Source organism: Chelonoidis abingdonii, chromosome 20 (genome assembly GCF_003597395.2).
Source record: "Chelonoidis abingdonii isolate Lonesome George chromosome 20, CheloAbing_2.0, whole genome shotgun sequence".
Taxonomy (NCBI): domain Eukaryota; kingdom Metazoa; phylum Chordata; order Testudines; family Testudinidae; genus Chelonoidis; species Chelonoidis abingdonii.
The window spans coordinates 2,162,666-2,185,955 of record NC_133788.1 but is presented as its reverse complement, the minus strand read 5'-3'; the positions used below and the strand labels follow the sequence as shown (position 1 = coordinate 2,185,955).

Sequence of the window (23,290 nt, the reverse complement as noted above, 5' to 3'; positions counted from 1 at the left end):
GAAGCAAATTTAAGGCTGCGCTTCTCAAACAAGCCACCCACATTAACCCTGCCCTTGTAGAAACACAGTTCCCTTATTCGCATTCTGCAGGCAGGTGAATGAAAAAGATCAGGATGGGAGACTGCGAGAGAAGAGGGGATTTCAGAGGCTGGCAGGGGAGGAGATCAAGATCTTTCCCTCCCTTGTCCTGAGGCTCTGCAGGGAGGAAGATCCCCTGTGAGCCAGGGGAGGAGGCGGTTCACCAGCCAGGCCCTCATGTGAGGCTCTCAAGGGGAAATTCTCTTTTCTGCTGACAGGGTTCCCTACTGATAGGGTGATGCTCTGAGCTCGATCTCTGCAGAGAAGAGGAACAGATGGTTTTGCTAAGTGCAAGCATCAGACTCCTGCAGTCCCTATGCTCTCAATCAATGATCCACAGTGATTCAAATTTAAGAACTAGTAAACTTTTGAAATTACATGTTAGCCTTTGTCATTGGATGCTGGATCTCAGCCTAGGGAGACAGGGAAACACGCTTCCTCTCTCGCCTCGTCTCCACTGTCTACTACAATGTGGCAAAAGCACTGGGCACACAGAGTCTAGTTAACTGCTCTGTCATTTGGGTGTGAAGCTGGGAGTCCCTTGTGCACGCCACTCCACATTTGGTAGGAAAGTTCTATCCCAGCCCTAGATCTAACGTTCCAGTGTTGCCGTCCACCCATGGCACTCAGAATATCCAGGATTCACTCGGAGCAGCCAGGGTGTCCGGAGAGCCTGCAAGACATGCCAGTGCTTAGATGACACTATTCTCCCTGGAACTCCGGTTGCTGGCAGGCGCCATGCCCACAATTCCCACCAAGGTTCAGCTGAGATCTTGCAGTTCACTAAGGCCCCTGGTGGCTGTGATAACAAAGAGGGATTCTTGCCCTTCTCAGGCTCAGCTTCATGCATGTGAGATGCAGGAGGCAGAAAGACATCTGCTGTGCACAGAGCACTAAGGCCCCATGCTTCAGACACTTGCTTGCACAGACCAGGAGCCCAAGTGCCACCACCGTTTGGCTTCTCTAGGGCCACGGGTGTGTACTTCACACTCAGTTACAATCTATGCAACAAGGCCGAGTCAAAGCAGCCTGGTTAATTGTAAAACTCAGCTCTTTTTCTCTCTTCCCCTCATTCTCTCCCTCCCATCAGGCTCCCTCCTCTCAGAGTTCCCTCATCACTATTCTCCTCTCAGCCCTGGCTTTCTTCCCCACCTCCACCCACCCGTCTCCTCCTCCTCCTTCCCTGTCTATACACTATGCTCTCCTAAAGCTAGTGCCTCCCCTGCCCAAGGGCTGGTCAGCTGCAGACCATGAGGCGCCCATGATGGGCTGAAGCCAAGGCACTGCTCTGCTCCCTCCTGCTGCTTCCTGCCATGTTCTTCTCATGTACTTCAACAAGGAGCAGACCCCACTTCAACTCCTCACTGCACAGCAGCTGCCCCAGGGAAAAGGAATTCCAGGGTTAGCTCTCACAAAGCACACACATCATTCAAACCGATCTGGAGACAGCATCCTCCCCACGTGTCGCTCCCTTGCATCTCCACACTCAACGCCGCATGTGGGAGGGGGCTTGGAACAATGCTGCAGTTTGGAAGGGCAGGTTTTGAACTGAGATACTACAGCAGTTAGAGCCTCAGGCCAGGACATTCAGCTCATGTGCACAGAGCCCTTGCTGCTCACTATTGCAACAGCAGGGGTTCTGGGGGCTGATGCTCCTGAGGGTGGCCACATGAACCCCCTTGGCAGGTGCAGTTGGCATGCAGCTGCAGTGCAATGCTTGACAGCAGTGCTGAGCTTCCTGAATGGCAGGAAAGAAACGCATTGTCCACATGCAGAAACCGAGCAGCGTGGGAGAGAGGTACAGTACCTATGCTTTCCACTGATGTGGCAGCAGGAATGTAACCTTGCTTTAACAGCTCCTTCCTCACTTCCTCACTCTCCACCTGAACTTCAGACACCATGTTACAAGGGATGTACCCTGTCCTTCCTGCACATTCACCTCTGTAAAACCCATCAGCGTCTTTGTCGCCACACACCTAGAAGAGGAGAAACAGCATCTGCATCAGTTCACATTAGGGAGCGTGAGCCACGTAATGAAAGCAGAGATGCTCTGCAGGCAAAGCAGTTTAAGGAAGGTAACGACAAGCTGTTCATCTGTGGCCGGGACGTGGCAGCTTAGCAGCAACACAAAAGAGAAGACCTCATGTAGCACTGTTCTTACCTTCAGAATCTGCCCCTCCTTAAATGGAAGCTCTTCTTCAGCTGCATCAGGGTTAGGTGACATAGAAATGGGGTCATAGTCAAAAAGGGCCACAAAAATCCTGACTGAGTTGTCTGAAGCTGTGCCTGCAAGCAAGGGAAATGAGGTTAGCACAGCATTCTAGGGAGGTCATACCTCCAAATCTACATGTTTTCAGGATAGAAGTTACCGGCTTCTCTTTCAACATTTCACAACAGATTTCTCTCGCTCCATCCCTCTGTCTGTCTCTCTCTCCCTGTACTATCTCCCTTTCCGATGGAAAATAGTCTCAAGAAATGCTGACAAGCTCACCTGAACCGGAGATGGAAGATTTCAAGATTCGGCTTCTTCTCAAGGTCTTGTTCCCTTTTTGGGTTGGAGTCTGCCAAGCTGGTGAGCCAAGTAACTCCTGTAACCTCAGATCTTCATTATCAGAAGCCTGCAACAGAAACCACTGGAGAGTTACTAAAGGCTGTGCTTTGAACTCTGAAATAGTATGGACCCAGCTCCACCCCTCACTAGCGACACTAAGCACACCACAAAAAGCAATGCATTCAAATGCAATATTCCTCTTTTGGGACACTCCAGAGATGAGAATTATGTGGCACTGTGGAAAACTGAAGCAAGTTAACATGGATAGGTGCTTTTCTTGGAGGCCAGTAACAGCTCCATTGTGGTTGTGAGGAGGGGTGGAAGGACACATCAACGAAAAGTAGAAATGATCACGGATCATCATTAATTTACCAGGAATTTTCACTAAGGTCCCAAGGTCTTTGAACTTGGACAGCATCTTGGCCTAGAGAGGAGGACCCAGTTGAGAAAAGGAATACTGCATCCATGATTCTTAGCAGCAGAGCAATGATTCTTCTCTGACTTTCCACAGTACAAGCATAAGCAGAGAATACAAGAAAAGCCTCAGAGCAGCACAGATCTACAAGCTCTAAAAGCTCTCCCAGACATACCGCTGGAGAGTCCGTTTCTGTACAGCACTAGACAAAGCAGCACACAGGCAGGCTGGGGACACGGGCAGGGGAGGAAACTATTGCCACTACAAGCTGCTTCAAAACCAGAAGAGGAAAAGTCACCCAGACCCTTGCGTGCAACGCAGCACCATGTATCCCCTTCCAAGGGCGCTCCGCCATCCTCCTCCAGCCAGCTGGACTATCCTCTTGTTCCCAGCCTTGCTCCTCTGAGCTGCCTTCACTCCTCAGTGCCTCCTTCTCTGGGCAAGGTAACTGTGGGTGGTGGCTTGGAGACCCAGCCCACTTCATTCCCTCCTCTTCCCCAAACTCTTGCTTCATCAGCAGAGTTCTCTCATCAGAGTGGGCAGACTCAGACTGACTGGAGCAATCACTCCACCCTTCACAGCCAGTCTGGGACCCTTCCACACTGCCATCGGGCCATTCACTGCTCCCGGGGCTGGAAGGGAAGGTCAGATCCTGATCTTCCTCGGAGTCATATTCAATATTGATCTCGAGGCTCCTTGTGTTGAAGCACTGGGCTGTCAATGCAGCCGGCTCTGCTAGGTCTGAAGGCATTAACTTTATGTGGGATTTTCTAAAAGTGCCTGGTCTTGCATGACCACAGATTTCTGACCCACCCTTGCCACTAGCACTGCTTACGACATTCAGGTTCTCCCTGAGGCTATAGGCTCCGTACAAGCTGCCTCCTGTCAGGCTGCAGGTGTTCAGTAGGCGACTACAATGCTCTTTGACATCATGCTCTTTGACATCACTCCGTTTCTTCCTGCTCACCTCAGGCAGATCATGGGCCCTTTCTTGAGAATTACCTCCTTTCTTTCTGCCCCACTGGGGGCTTGTGCCTGCAGTGGGCTTCATTCTACTCTCCTGGTAACTCCAATTACAGCTACCCCTCTTCTGAGTCCAGCTCAGGTCCAGATAGGCAGGATTCTCATCGTCAGAGTCTTCTCTGGTCTTCTGAAGTATGAGAGCCTCTTGGGGAACTTGCATGGGAAGATTCTGGTAGGTGTCATTACCACCTGTGTTTGGAAATGCCTGAGGGGCACTTATAGGATGAGACGTCCCCTTCCTTTCTGCATGGTATGGATCTCTCTCCAGGGAGCAGTCTGGGGTTTCTCTCTTCTCCACATGTACACACTTTTCTTCCTCCTCCTCTTCATCCTCTTCCTCTGTCACTTCGGGAATGCTAAACAACTTCTTGCTGCAGTTCTGCTGATGGGAGAGCTCCAGAAGCCTCTCCAGAATTTCCTCATCGCTATCGGTGTCGCAAGGCTCCAGCTGCAGCCCAGCCCCCAAGACAAGGCACAAAGGGGATAAGCAGAGAGAAAGAGGAAACAAACATTAACAAAGAAAGAAGGCTACTGACGCCTCCTCACGGTGTTTGAAACAGGACAATCCAGTGTCAGGACTAGGACAGCACACCGTGATGGAGAGCAACTGCAGTCTGCAGAGAAGCACAGGTAGGAAGCAATGGAGGAGATGGCTCTTCGGGCTAAAGAAAACAATTAGATAACCTAGTGATGCAATGAGACAGCAAGAAAGGCCACTGGGTGGGACGGTCTTCCCCTGCCAAATCTGCACAGATGTGACTGCGTCTGCAGCACCTTCGACTGCATCCTCTGGATGCCACAGAGGCACTCAGCTACATGAGGAAACTGGCTGGGCTGGGGTCAGGCATGCTTTCTCCAGGGCCATCCTGTGTACACAGGAATCAGCAATTCACTCCATCCATAGGGACAAATCAGACTGCTCCTCATATGCTGGTCCCTCCCTCCTCCCCACCAGCTTTCCTGCATCCTTCTCCCTGCAGAGGAGCAAAGGAAGGAATCCCTGTGCTACCAGAGCAACTGAGTGCAGGGGCTGCTCCTGTGAGAAGCCTGTTGCCTCTGTCACTCACAATGGTCCTATAGCAGCTGATTTGTACATGCAGCCTGCCTGCAAACCCAAGTGAATACACAACACTCCCTTAGCCAGATGAGGCAATCAGTTTCCTTACATCAGGGCTGCCCAGAGGAGGGGCAAGTGGGGCAATTTGCCCCAGGCCCAGCGGCGGTCCGGGTCTTCGGCCGGCATTTCAGCAGCAGGGGGCCCTTCAGTGCTGCCAAAGATGCGGAACGACTGAAGGGCCCCCCGTCGCCAAAATGCCCCGTGAGCCCTGGCCCCCCAGTCGTCCAGGTCTTCGGCGGCATTTTGGCAGCGGGGGGCCCTTCAGTTGCTCTGGGTCTTCGGCGGCATTTCGGCAGCAGGGGGTCCTTCAGTGCTGCCAAAGATGCAGAGCAACTGAAGGGCCCCCCTCCACTGAAATGCCACTGAAGACCCAGACCGCCGCCGGGTGAGTACAAGCGCCGCAGCTCCCCCGCTTTGCCCCAGGCCCCCTGAATCCTCTGGGAGGCCCTGCCTTACATTAAACTGAAATGGATACACTTGGTCCTACAGGGCTGTGTTCCATTCAGACGTATTCAAAGACATTCACACTGAACTGGTTATGCAAATGGTTGGTGAAATGTTGCATTGCTTGTAATAAAGCTGGGTTTTACCACGGATGCTAAGGGTGGGTTATGTCTTGCCTTTTACTATTTTAGTAACAAAATAAAATGTTCACTGGTACTACGGGTTCATTTGCAAATAGTTTATAACAGGCTACTCAACAATTAACACATTCTATAAGCATGATCTAGATATTAGCACTCTGTGGTACAGATAGTTATACACACCACAATAGAAGGTGTTCTAGATGGATCTAAACAACCTATGGACCAGCTGGACTCCGTAACAACTGATCAACCATTTATTAAAAGAGGAAATGCACCGTCACCTGACCCCAGAAACTGGTTCTCCTTACGTGGCTCCCAGTGGGCTGGTTCCATCACGGCTCAGAAGAGAGTGGTTCCTTGTAGGAGCTATGGCTTGAGACCAGTTGGCAGGAATGGCTGCGTGTTAGGGGAAGTCCAGCAGCCACAAGCCACAGGTGGCTGATTAGCTAATAAGAGAGGAAGTGCCTGTGCTTCCCCCAGCACGCTCAATGTGATCAATGTGCTGTGCAGCAGTCTGGGCTGTCTGTTGGTCATTTGCAAAAGGGCCATGCCTTTTATGCCACAACATGTGATTGCTGCCTCACTGCCCCTTGGCTGAGTCTCAGCGTCTCTCTGTTGTTAGAGTAACTCAAGCCTCCAGCCAAATGAGAAACTGCCCACCCTGGCATAAATAAAAATCCTCAAATAAACAAACCTGAAGTCCCCAGTCCCTCCCCTTGGTGCAAATACCTTCCCCATCTGATCTCAGCAGGACCTTTATTTCTCAGCTCTTGGCGTATCCGTATACTACCTCCAGGCAGCATCATAGATTCATAGAGCTGAAGGCCAGAAGGACCTATGCTAACTTCCTGTACATCACAGGTCATTAACATTCACCCAGTTACCTCAGTATTTGCTCAGTAACTTGTGTTTGACTAAATCTTCCAGGAAGGCATCCTGCCTAGATCTGAAGACATTAACAGATGAAGAATCCACTACCTCCCTTGGGAGTTTGTGCCAATGATTAATCACCCTCATGGCTAGAAATCTCTTTCAGCTTCCAGACATTGGTTCTTGTTCTGTCTTTCTCCACTGGGATTAAAGAGCCCTTTCACACCTGGAAGGAATGGATACACTGTGACTCAGGGTACATCTACACTACCCACCGGATTGGCAGATAGTGATCGATCGGAGATTGATTTATTGTGTCTACACTAGACGCGATAAAATCAATCCCCAACCGCTCTGCTGTCGACTCCAGAACTCTACCACGGCAAGAGGTGGAAGCGGAGTTGACGGGGGAGCGGCAGCGGTCGACTCACTGCCGTCTTCACAGCCAGGTAAATCAAGCTAAGATATGCCGACTTCAACTATATTTTTGACGTAGCTTTTTTTATTTCTAATTGTTGTCTTCACTTTTCCACTGAACCAGGATGTGCTTTTAGCCAAAGTTGTCATCTTTCATGATTATGGAATCACGGCTTTTTGGTCATCAAATAACCTCTTCTTAAACAACTCCCCATTTTCATTCATATTTTTCTGTCTAAATTTTTCCTCTGAATCAATTTCACTCATAATTCCCCTCAGCTTTGGGAAAATAACTCTTCTGAAACAAGGAGAGAGAGAGAGAGGGAGTGTAAAATATATATCAATATATAAAAACTGGCTGGGACTGTCCTCTGTTTAAATATTTAATGTAATTTGTTCATGATCAGTGGTTGCTAGGCAACCAGCAACTTTCAGTCCAGTGATTAATTTATCTTTATCAGACATAGTGCACTCCAAAACAGAAGGGGTATTCTGAATCAGAGCAATAAAGAGGTGCAGGAGCAATCTAGAGGCCAAATTATTTTCTCGCTCAATCGGTTGGGGGAAAGTAGAAATCAGTTAAGTGGAGAAAAATCAGAAGTAAATCAGTTACTTGTTTTAGCAGGAAGAAGTTACTCACCTTGTGCAGTAACAACGGTTCTTTGGGATGTGTCCCCCTATGGACGCTTCACTGTAGGTGTGTCTGTGCCCCCGTGCTGCTGATTGGAGAATTTCAATAGCAAGGTGTCCTGCCCGCACAGCTCTCCATTTGCCACGAGGTTAGCCAGTGTGTGCGGGCATTCAGTTCCTTCTCTATCACAGAGTCAACCATTGAAACTCCGAAACAGAGGGGAGGAGGATGGGATGCGGAGCACCCACAGAGACACACATCTCAAAGGACCATCGTTTCTACACAAGGTAAGTAACTTCTTCTCTGAGTACTGTCCCTATGGTTGCTCCACTGTAAGTGACTCCCGAGTAGTACCCACTGTGACAGATCCAAACCAGTGGGGTACAGGAATCTGGTAGAGGGCAAATATACTGGTCACTGGCTGAGTAATTTTCTGTTCCCTGAGTGACCAGAGCAGGGGCTGCACTAGAGTAATCAGGAACCTGCTAGAAGCAATTAAGGCAGACAGACTGATTAGAACACCTGCAGCCAATCAAGGCAGGCTAATCAGGGCACTTGGGTTTTAAAAAGGAGCTCACTCCAGTCAAGGAGGGGGGAGCCAGAGGAGAGGAAGTGCGTGTGAGGAGCTGGGAGGAAGAGGCGCAAGGAGCTGAGAGTGAGAGGGTATGCTGCTGGAGGACTAAGACACCAGGAGGAAGGTCCTGTGGCGAGGATAAAGAAGGTGTTTGGAGGCGGCCATGGGGAAATAGCCCAGGAAGTTGTAGCTGTCGTGCAGCTGTTACAGGAGGCACTACAGACAGCTGCAAACCACAGGGCCCTGGGCTGGAACCCGGAGTAGAGGGCAGGCCCAGGTTCCCCCCAAACCTCCCAACTCCTGATCAGACACAGGGGAAGTTGACCCAGACTGTGGGGAAGATCACTGAGGTGAGCAAATCTGTCAAATAAGCACAGGACCCACCAAGGTAGAGGAGGAACTTTGTCACACCACCAATGGAGACAAGGACTTCAGAGTCAAGTCTGATATGGATGACAATAATGTCCCACCAAATTTGGCATCTGAAGCCGAATTCCCCAGGATGGCATAATGATCTGCAAAGGTATGCACAGATGTCCAGGTAACTGTTCTGCATATTTCTGATATAGGGATACCCTTGGAGAAAGCAATGGGTGAGGAGACCAACCTCATGGAATGCATGCATACTGAAGGTGGGGGGACTAAATTATGCAGTTGGTAACAGAGTTTAATAGTTGGAAACCCACTTTGAGAGCTTCTGAGCTGAGATTGCCGTACCTTTTGACCTATCTGCAATGGAGAGGAAGAGTCTTGGAGATTCTCTAGAAGTCATTGTTCTGTCCAAATAGAAGGCCAAGACTCTACATACACTTGACACGAGAAGGACGGTTTCCATGTTATCCTCATGAGGTTTGGGATGAAATGTTGGAAGCTGAATAAGTTGATTCATATGAAATACAGAAGTCACTTTAAGAATGAACTCTGGATGTGGTCTGAGCGTCACCTTGTCCAGAAAGAACACAGTAAAAGGGGGATGCGCCATCAAAGCTGCTATCTTCCCTATCCTTCTGGCAGAAGTGATGGCAATGAGGAATGCAATCTTCCTGGAAAGCTGAGTTAGTGAACAAGTGGCCATGGATTCAAATAGCGGTCTAGTCAGTCCTTTTAACACTAGATTGAGGTCTCATTGGAGTGTGGGGGACTGGGCTGAGGGAAGAGGTTTGCTATGGCCTTAAGAAACCTCTTCATAGTTCAGAGGGAGAAGACTGAGCAGCATTTTACCTGTTAGTGGAAGGTTGCAATTGCTGCTAGATGAACTGTCAGTGAGCTAATAGAGAGAGACAATTTCTTACAGGTCAACAGGTAGTCTTGGACCACCAGTAAAGTGGCTGCAGCAGGGGTGACCCCCTTGGGCTGGCACCTGATCTGGAACCTCGTCCATTTCTGAAGGTAGGTATGATGAGTAATGCCCTTTCTAATGTGTAATAGCACCTCCTGTACCTCCTCGGAGCAAAATGTTTCTATGTGCTGGAACCATGAAGAAGCCACACTTTGAGTCACAGGATCCGCAGGTTGGGATGGAGAGTGTATTTCTTATTCTGGAACAGCAGACAAGGAGTGATTGGGAGAGTCATCGGTGGACATAATGCCAGCTGCGACAGATAAGGGTACCATGTCTGCCTGGGCCAGGTGGGGGCAATCAGAATCATATTTGCTTTTTTCCTTTTTATTTTCAACAGGACTTTCAGTAATAGAGGGAATGGTGGAAAGAAGTAGAGATATCCCTTCTCCCAAGGAATGAGAAGATCATTTCCCATGGAGTGACATCCGACCCTTGCCTTGGACCAGTACTGTGGACATATCTTATTCTGGTGAGTAGCAAACAAGTCTATTACTGTTGTGTATTCCCTGTAGGTAGGAAATTAATATTAGGCTGTTGTGGGAGATGGACCAGTTCCATAGTTTTAGTGCTTCTACACACAAGGAATGAGATTTGGAACCTCCCTGTTGGTTTATGTAGAACATGCAGGTCATACTGTCTGTTATGACCTTCATGTGCACGTCCTTAATCAGTGGGAGGAAGTGGTACCATGGCTGCCCACACCATGGAGATTGAGCGTTGGGTGAGCGATATGCCTAGTGCTCATGGTGAAATTGGGTCCCATATGGTGGGTAAGATGAGCGGTGGGAACCCAAGTGCTCTAGCTCACTATCCGACTCCAATGAGGAGAAAGGTGGGGTGTGGCATGGAGATGTCATTGAGTCCAATGCTCTGGGAAAACTTGGTACTGGAACCCCAGTACTGAGTAGAGGTGAATCCGGTACATCGAACACCAAGAGATCTGTCGTGCACTGGAAATCCACCATGTGGATGTTGTTGTTAACCGTGGTTATCGGTGCCAACAGGTTTGTACTGATGGAATCAGAGATACGAACCTAGTCATACTGTCTGTCAGTGCACTGGGGTTGGTGCCAGTGCTGATTCCTGTGCCAACATAGCATTCCCTGGGGTTAATCTTTCATGTCTTTCAAGCCTCCCGCAGTACTGGTATTTCTTTGCCTGTGCCCATCGGGTCTTTGGCAGACTGAGTTACTCCGTTGACTCAGTATCATGCATGCCCTGGGTACCAACTTTAGGCAGTTTCAACACCATCAGTACTGATCACATCGATGCAGCCAGAAACCATTTCTGGCTCGATCGGGACTCGCTACAGGGACTCTCAGACTTTTTCTTCGCAGCCTTGATTAAGTGGCTCGTCTCCTTGGGATCACATAAATCTTCGACATAGAAGGTTGCAGTGATAGCTCTCGCCAGGACTCTGGCAGCTGAAGGGCCGACCTCATGAGCCAGAGTTTGATCCTTAACCCTCTGTCTTTTCTGGACCTGGGTTTTAACTGCTGGCACCAACCACACTTTTGTGGATTGTGCTTTTCTCGCAGGCAGTGAATGCACTGCGAGTGTCTGTCTATCACTTGGATGGATTCTTTGCAGCTAAGGCACTTCTTGAAGCCTGGATAGCCAGGCACACCCTTGTCCAGGAGGGGAGGCGAACCCTTTCTTCTTTTTTCTGCTTTTTTTTATTTTTTGGCATGGCCAACAAAAAACAAAGAAAAAAGCTTCAAGGGAAGCTAAAATTTTGAAAACTAACAGGAGTTAACAATCCATGGACAGCTCTTAGCTCCATCTCTAACCAGGGGTGGTTGAGAAGGAACTGAGGAGGGAATGCCCAAGCACGCTGGCTAACCTCGTGGTAGGCAGGGAGATGCGTGGGCAGGACGGACTGCTATTGAAATTCTCCAATCAGCAGCACAGGGGCGCAGACACACCTACAGTGGAGCACCCTAGGGATACCACTCGAAGAACTACTCCTTAGGCTTACACCATAAATTACTGTCAACTATCACTGTTATCTACTGTGTATTACCTATTATCTCCCAGCCTCGCCTTTGAGAGCTTACCTGTATAACCTCAGGCAACAAGACTGCAGACATCTACTTATGCGCTTAGCTGTATGCCCAGCAGAAGTCCAACTGTAATCATGTGCAGATAGTTATTATGTGCATGAGTGTTTGCAGGATTGGAGCTTTAATGGCACCTTCGTATCAGTTCTGTATGGGCTCTATACGTATGTGAACATTACAGGTTAGTTGTATTTTTACACACATTCGAGTACTGACTTATTGAACTTTCACTGTTATTTATATATTATGGGTCAAATCCCAGCCCCAGTGAAGTCTATGGGAGCTTTGCCATTGATTCCAATGGGGACAGGATTTCAGCCTATAGTGTTACCTTTGCAGTACACTTTGTACTGTTCCAGCTGAATAGAACATGTTTGAACTACTTACCCATTTGTCTCCAGAGTGTATTTCTCACACCCATCCCTTCCCTTCTACAGCAAACAGGTATTCTGGCTAGTGCGAGAGGACACGAGCCTGTAAGACGGAGAGCTCGGAGTGTAGGAGATTAGCAAACAGCTGCTGAGAGCATCTGGGCTCAGTGAGGTGGCCCCTCTTACTCGCTAATGAATGGAATGAGTCCACTCAAACGCACCAGTAAGGTGACATTGCTGGAAGTTACCTTTCCCCCGTTCTCTCCGCTGCAGTAAGCCCTTGGGTCCCACTGCTTCTCTCCCTGCGTGTCTGAACATAGGTCCTCCTCCTCCTCTTCCTCCTCCAAAATATCTGACAGGTCAGAGCTGCGGCTGTGCTCAGCAAGCAGATTCAGCTGCCGTTTTCCTGCTTCTGCTATTTTCTCTTCCTGATATTGAAAAGAAAAACCTCTGATGTATAACTCAGACCTCTGAGCCAGGCTAACCATTTCAGCAAGGTACAAAGCTGCACTTCCCCTTCTGCCTAAGGATAGCAATCCTAAGGATGGCAGGAGACAAGAGGAGAATGAAGATAGAGAACAACTTATGTGGGCAAAAGGAAAAATCGTCCAGAGTGTTGTATCTGCGGGGGAAGAACTGGGCTCCTATACACTGCACAGGACTCTGCATGATGCACTCGCAGCTCTGGGGTTCAAAACCAATGGCCCCTTAGGCAGAAATTCTCCCAGGGCAACACAAACCTCTCTTTTGACTTTGGGCACCATCAGAGAAGAGTCTCCTCGGGAAGTTTCTTTCATCAGTTTCTTTCCAGGGGACACTCTTAGGAATTCCTGAACAGAGCTTCCAGTCCTATTTGAGTCTCTGCAACTGTCCACACCCAGCTCAGCCTGGTGGGTGGAGAGCTGAGGCTCTGGACTCAAGCACTGCTCATCTGCCTTCCTCTCTCTGTCAATGGTTGACTCTTTCAACTGCTCCTCCACAAAGCACGCGTGGTAGACCTCCAGGGGCATCTTCACATCACTGCTTTCTAGCTCAGGTCCGTTGCTTACAGAGAGCTCCTCCTGAAAAAGAAACTGTTTTGGTCAGGGAGATGAAGCTTCACAGTATCGGCTGCATGATTATTTCTCAGTCCCAGACCCGGGATCACACATTACCTAACTCAGCATCTTTGAGGAACAAGGATGATGGAGAAATGCCTTTGCAGCCATCAGGGGTTGTGGAGAGTGAGACACAGACAACCTTGAGCTTTTACTTTGCAGTGATTTTTGCTGCTACTAAAAGTCGAGTCCCCTGTCTATAGCCAGTCATAGTGCAGGTAGGGATTAGGGAGGCTTCCCCTACTCAGCCCTGCCAAGGCACTCTAGTCATACCCAGCTCTGGCAGTGCAATGCACCCCCGTCTTGACTTGCAGCAAAACCTGCTGCTTTAGTCCTGGGCTCCCCACACAGCTCTGCTCCTCAACCCTGCTTGCCAGCCCCCATCTCTTTCCCCTCTATTTCAATCCTTTGCACCCTTCAGTGCAAACTACAGACCGCAACTAACACAGTGGTGGATTTGGGGTGTGAAACATCCATTCATGGTTAAGATGAAAGCAATCCCTTTGGATTAAACCCCTTCAGCCCATGTGGCATGTGAGTGCAGGAGCAGAGTTTAATGTGGCGCCTTTCTGCTTTGCATTGGAAACATTCCCTGCTGCAGGTAACACTGCAGCAAGTTCCTTCTAGCTTTTTGTTACTAAGGTTGGCATTACACGGGAGGTGACCTCACCCACTGCTAGTGACTGACTGTTTCTGTTTTTAAGATGCAAGTTGACAGCAAAGGCAGAAAGTAGACTGGGCTTATGGAAGAGAAGAAACTGGGATCAGGACATAGGCCAATATTTCGATGGGCACCACTGGGCCATCCTGCGAACTACACTTCTCAGCCTGCACTAAAGCCGCAGTCTATCCCAAAGGAGAACCCTAAAGAGTTGTCCTAAGTGTCAAAGAGACAAAGGTTCTCCTCCACAGTTGTGACTGGCACAACCCAGGTTAACAGGCCTCCTCTGCCCCGTGCCTGCTGCCTGAATTCCTCAGACCCCCAGCCACCATCCCTCACAGAGTGCTCTGCACCCCTGAATGGCTGATTATCACACCTTGATAGACCTGTCCCCCCAGGGCCTGCCTACTTTACAGTCAGAGATGGGACTGCACCACGTGGAGACATATCTGAGCTAGCTCTGACCTAGTTAGCTCAAGAATGAATAGCAATGACACCGCGGTAGCATGGGCAGCAGCATGGGCTGTACAAGCCTGCCCAGGACTCTAGGCATGCGGACTCAAGTCGCCAGCTGATGCTGCTGCAGCTTCACTCCTCCTGTTATTCCATTTAGCTAGACCAAAGCTAGCCTCTGACTGCTGTGTAGACAGATTCCCCCAGACCAGTGACTTCAGACTGCTTAGTGCTATGGGAATCCCCACTCCTGATCAGCTACCATCCCTGCAGATGTTCTGCTGGCTGCCTGTACAGACTGCCTCTGTCCTCTTGCCTGCCCACCCTGCCCAGCACAGCTCCCAACAACCAATCCCGCAGGGTGCAGAAGCCTGCACTGATAAGAGATGGCTGGATGGCAAATGCTGTACAAACACCATCATCACCACCTATAAGAATAATGACGATGGTGCCTTTTCCATCACCCACATTTCCTATCTCCTGCCTCCTGGCTTCAGCTCTCTGATCTGCTGGTGCACATGCAGCTGAGCAATGAGGTTCATTTGTCCCCTCCTGTTCTGTGCACACACCAAAGCAGGCAAGACTCTCCTGTTATTCTGCCACCAGTGTGAGGACCACACAGTCTCAAAGACAGTGTATCACCTGACAAGGAGAAAAACGGCACTGTGTCATTCCCCTGTATATTATCTCTGCTCCCCGCAACGAGGTCTGTTTCCCTTCCCCTTTCCAGTGTCTCAGAATTCACGACACTTTTCAGACGAGGATTCCCAGGCACTCACCGTCCCCTGTGCCTGGATGTCTTCACCAGGGCCCTTCAACGCTGCTGCCCTCGACGGCTCGGGTTCTTCGCCCACTCCCTCAGGCTGCGGAAGGGAAGTCAGACACTGCTTATCTCTTACAGTGTCTGAAACTGGGGATGATGTGCCCAACACTTGCACCGAGGAAACCCAGGGAGAGGAGAGGTGCTGATGTGGGAAGATCTTCCCTGGCAGACAATTCACTGAGCTGTCACAGCTGGGAGTGGTGTGGACAGTGAATTTGTCATCCGAACTGTCAGTGGAACACTTCTGTGGAGGGAAGAGCGGAGCTGTGCACTGGGTAACTGGCGTTCGCTTGGGATGAGAGCCCTTGGGTTCCCCACAGATCAGTCTGGAAGGAAGACTGGTAGAAACAATAGCCTGTGATAGTGAGGAATATCTGGAAGTTTTCAGCAACGCTGAGGGGATTTGGGCTGACACTGAATCAGCGGATTCTCCATACAGAGACATAGTTCTCACAGAGACCTCCCGGCACACCTGGAACATCTGCAGCTGGGACAGCTCCACGAGGACACTGCCAGCAGTTGGAGATGCAACTTCCATCACCTGCAACAGAGAAATAGGAAGAGTCTCTTTCTTGTGCACAGGTAACAGCTTCCAATAGCATGTGGAGACATACCTGAGCTAGCTCTGACCTAGTTAGCTCGAGTATCGACAGCAATGACACCGTGGTAGCCTGGGCAGCAGTGTGGGCTGTAAAGCCTGCTCAGACTCTAGGCATGTGGACTCAAGCTGCCAGCTTCCAAACCTACTGTCCTTCTATCAGTTTTCAAAGCTCCTGGCAGTTGAGTGGTGCAAGAAACTGCAACTGTCCAGTCCGTCTGCAGATGGAGATGAGGCAAGTCACAGCAGACAGAGAAAAGAGAACAAGTAACCCCAGCAAGAATCCAACTCTCCAACTGACTGCAGCCCCACACAGGACGTCTTGGGCTGCCCCAGGACAAAGGCCCAGTCCCAAAGAAGGGGAGAAGGGGTAGATGGCTGTGGGAAGCCCTTGCTGGCAAAACCAGAATGGGGAAAATGCTCCGTTAAAAGCAGCAACGAGAGCCAATGAACCCTCTCCAATTTTAGCATATCCATATGGGATTAGCTGTTGAGATTTTCTCTTTTGCCCAGATTTAGTTACCTTCAACTGCATGAGAAATTCCCAGTTCCTACCCCATCTGAGTCCTCAGAACCAAGTGCTGACTCTTCTTGTTTCTAATACTGGCATCATTTCCAGCTAAGCCACCTGGCTGCTGCTTCCCTCCCTCCCAAGTCCTGACAGTCTTCCAGGCTCCTTGGCTTTGGCCTGGGGAAAGGAAAAGACGTCACTGCACACAGCATTCTCTCTTTCCTATCCAAACTGTGTTGTGCTGTGCACTTTTCCTGGTTGCTGTGTTTCACCCTACAGGGGTACAGCTACACTACACAGACCCACCGCAATGGGACTCAGAGCCTGCGTCAACGGACATGTGGAGCTCATGCTACGGAGCAGAAAATAGCAGCGTAGTCATTCTGGCTCCTGCTGGGCTCTGAAACCCAGTGAGAGGGGAGGGTTTTGGAGCCTCGGCTCCAGCCCAATCCCGAATGTCTACACTGGTAGTTTTAGCCCTGCAGAGCGAACCCTGCAAGCCCCATTCATTAACCAGGGCTCTGAGGCTCACTGCCACAGGTTTTCTTGCAATGTAAATGTACTCTAGGTGGCTGCGTTTCCCACAGGTACAGTATGTTGCAGGTCAGTTTCAGCTTGTAATGCTCTAAGGGATTCTCTGCAAGCATCTGTACTGGAGTGTGGAGCGTTCATACCCTACTCTCCTTTCCTGCTTCTAAGGTAGAGGGTGAGTTCCCTCACCAAGGGCTTGAAATATGCATCTGACACCTACTAGCACAAAAACTTTCAGAAGTACCTAAGTGACCTGCGTGCTTGAGGGACGAATTTCGAAAAGGACTTACGCACCTAAAGATTCAGACAAGTGCCTAATGAGATTTGTAAAAGAGCCTATGTAGGTTCGGTGCCTAACCTGTAACCAATGGGAATTAGGAACCTAACCTGTTTAGATGGTTTGGAAAATTTGCCTATGTGCCAATTTGCATCTTTAGATGCCTAAATAGCTTTGAAAATCTGGCCCTAAATGGTTTTTGGAAATGACACTTAGGCTCCTATAGCCATTAAGTTCAATTTTCAAAAGTGGCTTGGGCAATTAAGGCACTTAGAGCCAGACCCTCAAAGGGACTTAGACACCTCCCTCTCTCTTTAGGCACCTCAGTCCACCAGTGAGATGCCTCTGACATTCTCAAAACCACTGCTCAGCTGCTTCCTACCCCTGTAGGCATCTACGTACCCTCAGCGGCTCCACTTCTGCTGGTCGGCATCAAGCTGCTCATGCACTGACGCTGCCCCACAACTGGTGAGCTCCTTGTAGTCCTCGCTCATCCCGATGCCCAAGTAGTGCTGAAGCAAGATTTTCCAGCTAGACATTACCCCACGTATGTCACCAGAAGGGTCTAATTGAGCAGGTGTGCTCAGAGCACGGATCAGATCTCACCCATTAGATGACCAGGGATGAGCAGTGCGATAATTTTTCATGGGTGAGTGTCTCCACCTAGCGGTTAGGAATGAGGGGCAACATCTACTGGAGAAGGAGTGAGACCCACCCTGTACAACCAGGGGGTCAGGGCGCGCAACAGTGATGTGGAGACCACAGTTCTAGTCCTTGTTCCAGTGAATAGTTAATTGATACAAAGTGGAACAACTTCAACAGGCAAAATCGAGAGCTCCCTGCCCCTGAATACCCAACAGCCCAGTGGCTAGGGCTTCCCGAGTGATGTAAGAGCCCTGGATTAAAGTCTCCCCTCCACATCAGGCAGAGCAGCTCTCCCAGACCTCAGGGGGCCTGAGCTATAGGCTACCATGCGGCAGGTTTCTCTCTGGCTTTTCATGAGTATCTCCTGCTAGAGCACGGCTGAGCTGGCTGAGATGCCTAACTTCAGGAGAGGGTCACTGCTGAGTCCTGAGCGAAGAGATGCACCTCTTCCCTGCTCAACAGCCAGGTGCCTAGAGGCCCTCATCAGTGCTAGTTAGTGCAGCCTTGCAGGAGCCCTAGGCATCATTAGCAGTGTGAACCAAAGGCTGTGAACCAGAATCGTCAATATTTGGCAGAATAGGGACACACTAAATGTCAGCTAACCAGGTAAGCACAGTCTTGACCGGAAAAGATGGAACAAGAACACCCAGAGTTCTCAAGTAACTACATAAACATATTTGTAAGAGGTGGTACAGGACCACACCGACCCTGCGTAAAGATAAGGAGGGGACGACAGATAATGGATGAGGATGTTTTGCTGGAACTAGCAGGTACAAAGGGAAGGGTGGTATCTAACCACATCCGGAGTGTAACACATCTCTTGTTATGTTGATGGTCCTTTGTGACAAGCATCCATGTGTGAATGTCCCTGTAGCTCCTATGGGGCGTTAGGACCCTGCTTTGCTGACGACAAACCTGGCCAAGCCCCTTCACCACCGAACCGAGCCTGTGGCCTTTCTTGTGGATAACATCGAAGTCTGCTGAATCTGCATGCTGCACTGTCTGCTAGCGCAGCTGAGACAGGTGCTCCAGGAACGGCAGCACTAGCTGCATTAACAACTCTGCAGTACCAGCAACGCTCCGCGGCATGAACAACATGCCTCTGCATTTCACTCCTGGCTAGGGTACTGGCATTTGCGGCTCCCTTCCAGGACCCGTTCTGCCAGGCACGGTGCAAACTGATGCCAAAAAGATGGTTCCTGCTGCAAAGAGCTTACACTCTAGCTCTAATACAAGAGACAGACCCCCGAGTGAGCACAAGAAAATCACATCTGGCAATCTGATTGGCAGTGATCTCACAATAACAGCTGCCCTCTCTGCTGTCAAGGTTTCTTTAGGCGTCATAGCAAAAGAGAGTTTTAAGGGGGGATCTGAAAGATGACGGTCAGGTGGCTTTGTGGACGTTCACAGGAAGCTCCCCCCACAGGTGAAGGGCAGCTTGGATAAAGCATGAAGACTTATTTGACAACATAATGAGTGGGTGACAGAGGCTGGCGTTATTGGCAGAGCGGAGGTGCGAGCTGACATCTCAGCAGTGTCTGAGTGACAATAGATAGCATGGAGATAAGACAGAGGGGGAGAATCTGTGAACTGGCTTGAAAGTGAAGCTGAGTCGGTTGCATTTGACATGATGGCGAGCGAAGGGGAGCAGTGGAAGGATGCACAGAAAGGGGTGATGTGCTCAAAATGATGAGCTAGTTACATTCCTTTGGCAGTGGAATTTTGGATGATATGTGGAGCAAGGTGGCATTTGTCAAGGCCAGAGAAGAGGAGGGCGCATCCGTCAAGACATGAGATGCTGAGACTCAGAATGAAGCCTTCAGCTGCGTGGATAGCGAGGAAAGACCAGACTTTAGAGATGTTAGACTGAAGACTGGCAGCATTTAGACAAACCCCTACCAAGAGACCCAAGTCAAACATGGCACCCAAGTTATGAGCCTGAGTGACAGGGAAGATGGTGGTGGTATCCATGGCGATGAAGAAAGGTGGGAAGGGGGAAGGTTTTGGGGGGAAAGATGAAGAACTCGGCGTTGGCCTTAATCTGGCATCTGAACATTCACCAGGAGATGCCAGAGGCAGGCCCAGATTTTGGCCTGGACTCAAGGAGTCAGGTCTGAGGCAGAAAGTTCCTCCTGGCTGCTATTTGGCAGTGGCAGGATCTTCAATACTCCGTTCTCTACCAGGTTGCTACAATGCGTTGTGGGCATCTCCACTACTCTGTTAACCGTCCTCTATAGACAACAGTGCTGGCATCCACCAGCCAGCTTCAGCAGTGTTACTGAGCATGCTCAGTACATGTGAGCATGCTCAGTGCAAGCCAAGTGTGATGGTCCAGCTGCCCCCACTGGCAGAAAAGGGGTTAAAAGCAGCCCTAGGCAGGCTGCACCAGAGCAGCCAATCAAAGAAGATTTGAAAGGAGCAGCCAGTCAGGGCCAAGAAGGCCGATATAAAAAGAGAGCTGCAGGGCAGAGGAAGGCAGTTCTCTGCTGGGAGCCCAGGGAGGAAGGACTGTGTCTCTGGAGGGCTGACAGAACTGCCAGAACCCTGGACAGAGAGAGCTCCTGGCTGGCTACTAGGGCTTGCAGGCTGAGACCCTGAGGTAAGGGTGCTGGAAATGCATGGGAAGCGGCCTCAGGGCATTGGACTGCAGTTGTCATGGATGTGTCTGAAAACACCAAATGTGTAACTGGGAATTTTCAGCTAACTAGTTATTCCCTGCATGTGCCGTACTGAATGACGTCCGTACAGAATGTCTTTTTGCAGCTGATGTTTCAGCCCTAAGCTCTTTGGAGCAGAGACCTTGTCTTCCTTCGTGTTTGCACATCACTAACATGACATCACTTCTGATGGGGGCAACTGAGCACCACTGCAACAGCAAATTAATTGGCATCATCCATGTGACTTCACTGAGCCATATGGGGCCTCTACAATAACATACCCACCCTCCCCTTCAATATCCCCATCCCACATCCCTCTGCACCCAGTATCCAGCCTGTGACTGCATGTATATTACCTTCTGTCCATCGGCATACACAGCATAGCCGGTAACTCGGACCCCATTCGATGAGCCTTCCGCATCAATGGTGACAGGTAGCCAACTGATAACAAGAATGCCTGCTGAGGGGCCAGGCTCTGCTTGGACATCAAGTGGTGCATCAGGAGTTCCTAGGAGAGAGCAATGAAATTTTCTCTTGTATTTGTCATGAAGTGGCATAATTGCCAAACTAAATCCAAGTAAGTAGTGGAAGGAAGGAAGTGCAGCTCTCTCACCCGAAAGCTACAGGAGCAGAAATCACTCAAGTGGTTCCATCTCCAGACTTGAGGAAAAACAGAGCGAATCAGAGCAGTGAAAATGCAATGCTTTTGCTTTGTTAATTTCCCCATGTGGAAATCAGGCTTTTGCAAATGTAGATGAGGGTGAAGTGAAGTGATTCCTGCAGCATGGTGCGTGTATTTAATGATGATACATGTCACCTCTCCCCCAGGAAGGCACACTACACACTTCAGTGAAAGTGGACATTTGCTATTTTCACTCAGGAACTTGCGGCAAGAAGAGTTTATCTTGTAAAACTAAAACAAGAAAATGTTAAAACCAAATGACAAACCAGCTTAGGTCTGTCTACACTTGGAGCTGGGGCTCTGACATACACGGGCTAGCTCTCATCAAGCTAGGGTGACAAAAATAGAGTAGCTGCATCGGCATGAACTGTGGGACGGGCTAGCCACCCTGGGTACACAGTGTCTCTGATGGGCAGCCACTTGGGGTGGGTAGCCCTCTCACTGCTCCTGCTACATTCTGGTTTTAGCATGGGAACTCAAGGAAAGCTAGTGTGGCTAAGTCTTCTCAAACTGGGAATCACAGCGCCAGCACCAAGTGTTACTCTTTGGAAATCAGAGAAACCACCTAATAAAAATGCATTGTTTGTCCCTCTCCATCCCCAGTACCTGCTAAGGGAGTAGTGAAGTGTATCGCTGCTGAGTTCTGCTCACGCCTCTCCTGAGACAACTCCCAGAGCACCCTGGGGGGCCGGGCCTCCACCTTGGCAACGTACTGAGTGCTAGGGCGCAGGCTGTGGAAAGTGTACCAGTAGACACCTGGCTTTGTGGTATCACACTCTTCCTCATTGAGGTACACTGCATGAACGTAGTTGCTGTTGCATGGTAGCCAGGTAATCTCTGCTGAGGTCGCTGTCATGCTTCTGATTTTCAGCAGTGTTGGTGCTATGCAGAAATCTTGCCCTACACAGAAAGTGCACCGCAGCTTATCGGAGCTTCCTTGCTCTGTCACACTTTGCACAGAGATGCGATAGGCTTTCCGATCCAAGTCCAGCTTCTCGATCACAGCTTTCGTTTGAGAGCCACTCTTCACATTCTGGCATAACTCTGCATCCACATAGATGTTATAGCTCTGTATGTCTGTACTGCCAACTGGCAAAAGTGGTGGCTCCCAGCCTACAACTATGCCGCTGGTGAGCTGTTTGATCACAGTCAGCTTTCTCGGGTAAGGCACTGCTGTGTGATTGACAGGCTCTTCCTGGTCTTCTGGTCTGCTAGGCAATGGACTGACACTGGCCTTGTCAGCAGAGTGATCACTTCTCTCTCCACTGCTAGTGCTTGCACCGACAAAGCTCCTCTCATGGTACGAGCTCTGGGTGAGATCATTTACCTCTGGAGGCAGAAAGGTCATGAGGTCATCATCTGAAACTCGTTCAACAAAATTGGAGGGGACCAGCCCTCTCCTGCCATCCATTAGCTCCCCTAGATGAGAAACAGGAAACCCGTTATCACCACACCTACCCTTCAGGCTCCAAACCTGGCAGTGGTAGGGAGAAAAGGGAGCAGCATCCCAGATCAATCACTGTCCCAAAGTAATCAGAAGAGAGAAGCCCTGTCAGGCCCTAGCGAGCACAGCACTCTGCCGGGAAAGGACTGCCCTCCATTTCCTCACACTTTGTCCCATCTGATTCTAAATGTCCCACAGGATGGGGTCTCCACTACTTCCCTTGGCGAGTATTTCACAGCCTATGAACTAGGAAGGATTTCTAGATAGTTAGACTAAACTTCCTTTCCTTTTATTCCATCTAGTCACACTCCTTTTACTACCTTAAACCATCTTCTCCAGCCTTTCCAATCCAATATCTATATCAGTTGGGGCATGGGGAGGAATCTTTGTATAAGAGGGTTTGTACAAGAACCCAAAGAGTACAAGAATTCATAGCCTGGGGCACTGCAGAAGGAGAAAAGAACATTTACTAACCTTCCAATGTAGGTGTGCACACGCCATGTGCACTGTCGCTGGAAATTTTTCTTCCCAGTGGTATCCATCAGGTCATCTCTGGTGCCCCCTTGAGTGACACCTACATGGCACAATATATAGGAACCTACCACCCCTTCAGTTCTTTCTTGACAGCAACTCCAACAGAGGGGTAGGACGACGAGTTTGGGAATGGACATGAACAACACTTCTCAAAGAACAGCTACAGAAAAGTTAGTAACCGTCTTTTCTTCTTGGAGTGTTTGCTCACGTCCATTCCAATGTAGGTGTGTCATAAATAGATAGCTAAGGGTTAATGTTTCTTTTACCTGTAAAGCGTTAACAAAGGGAACCAAACACCTGACCAGAGGACCAATCAGGAAACTGGATTTTTCAAAGTCAGG

At 49.6% G+C, this 23,290-nt stretch overlaps 1 protein-coding gene across 1 annotated transcript in view; it reads right to left on the bottom strand.

Annotated features, from left to right (window-relative positions):
* The window catches only part of TSPOAP1 (TSPO associated protein 1), a 181,227-nt gene that overhangs the window by 24,700 nt on the left and 133,237 nt on the right, over positions 1-23,290 (bottom strand). Inside the window, exons 16-24 of the mRNA XM_075059526.1 lie at positions 21,578-22,390; positions 20,646-20,797; positions 15,027-15,611; positions 12,777-13,097; positions 12,285-12,464; positions 3,343-4,515; positions 2,570-2,696; positions 2,240-2,364; positions 1,886-2,054 (exon numbers count right to left, since the gene is read on the bottom strand). Of these exons, the coding sequence (XP_074915627.1) occupies positions 1,886-2,054; positions 2,240-2,364; positions 2,570-2,696; positions 3,343-4,515; positions 12,285-12,464; positions 12,777-13,097; positions 15,027-15,611; positions 20,646-20,797; positions 21,578-22,390 (3,645 nt within the window). The remainder of the gene's footprint in view (positions 1-1,885; positions 2,055-2,239; positions 2,365-2,569; positions 2,697-3,342; positions 4,516-12,284; positions 12,465-12,776; positions 13,098-15,026; positions 15,612-20,645; positions 20,798-21,577; positions 22,391-23,290) is intronic.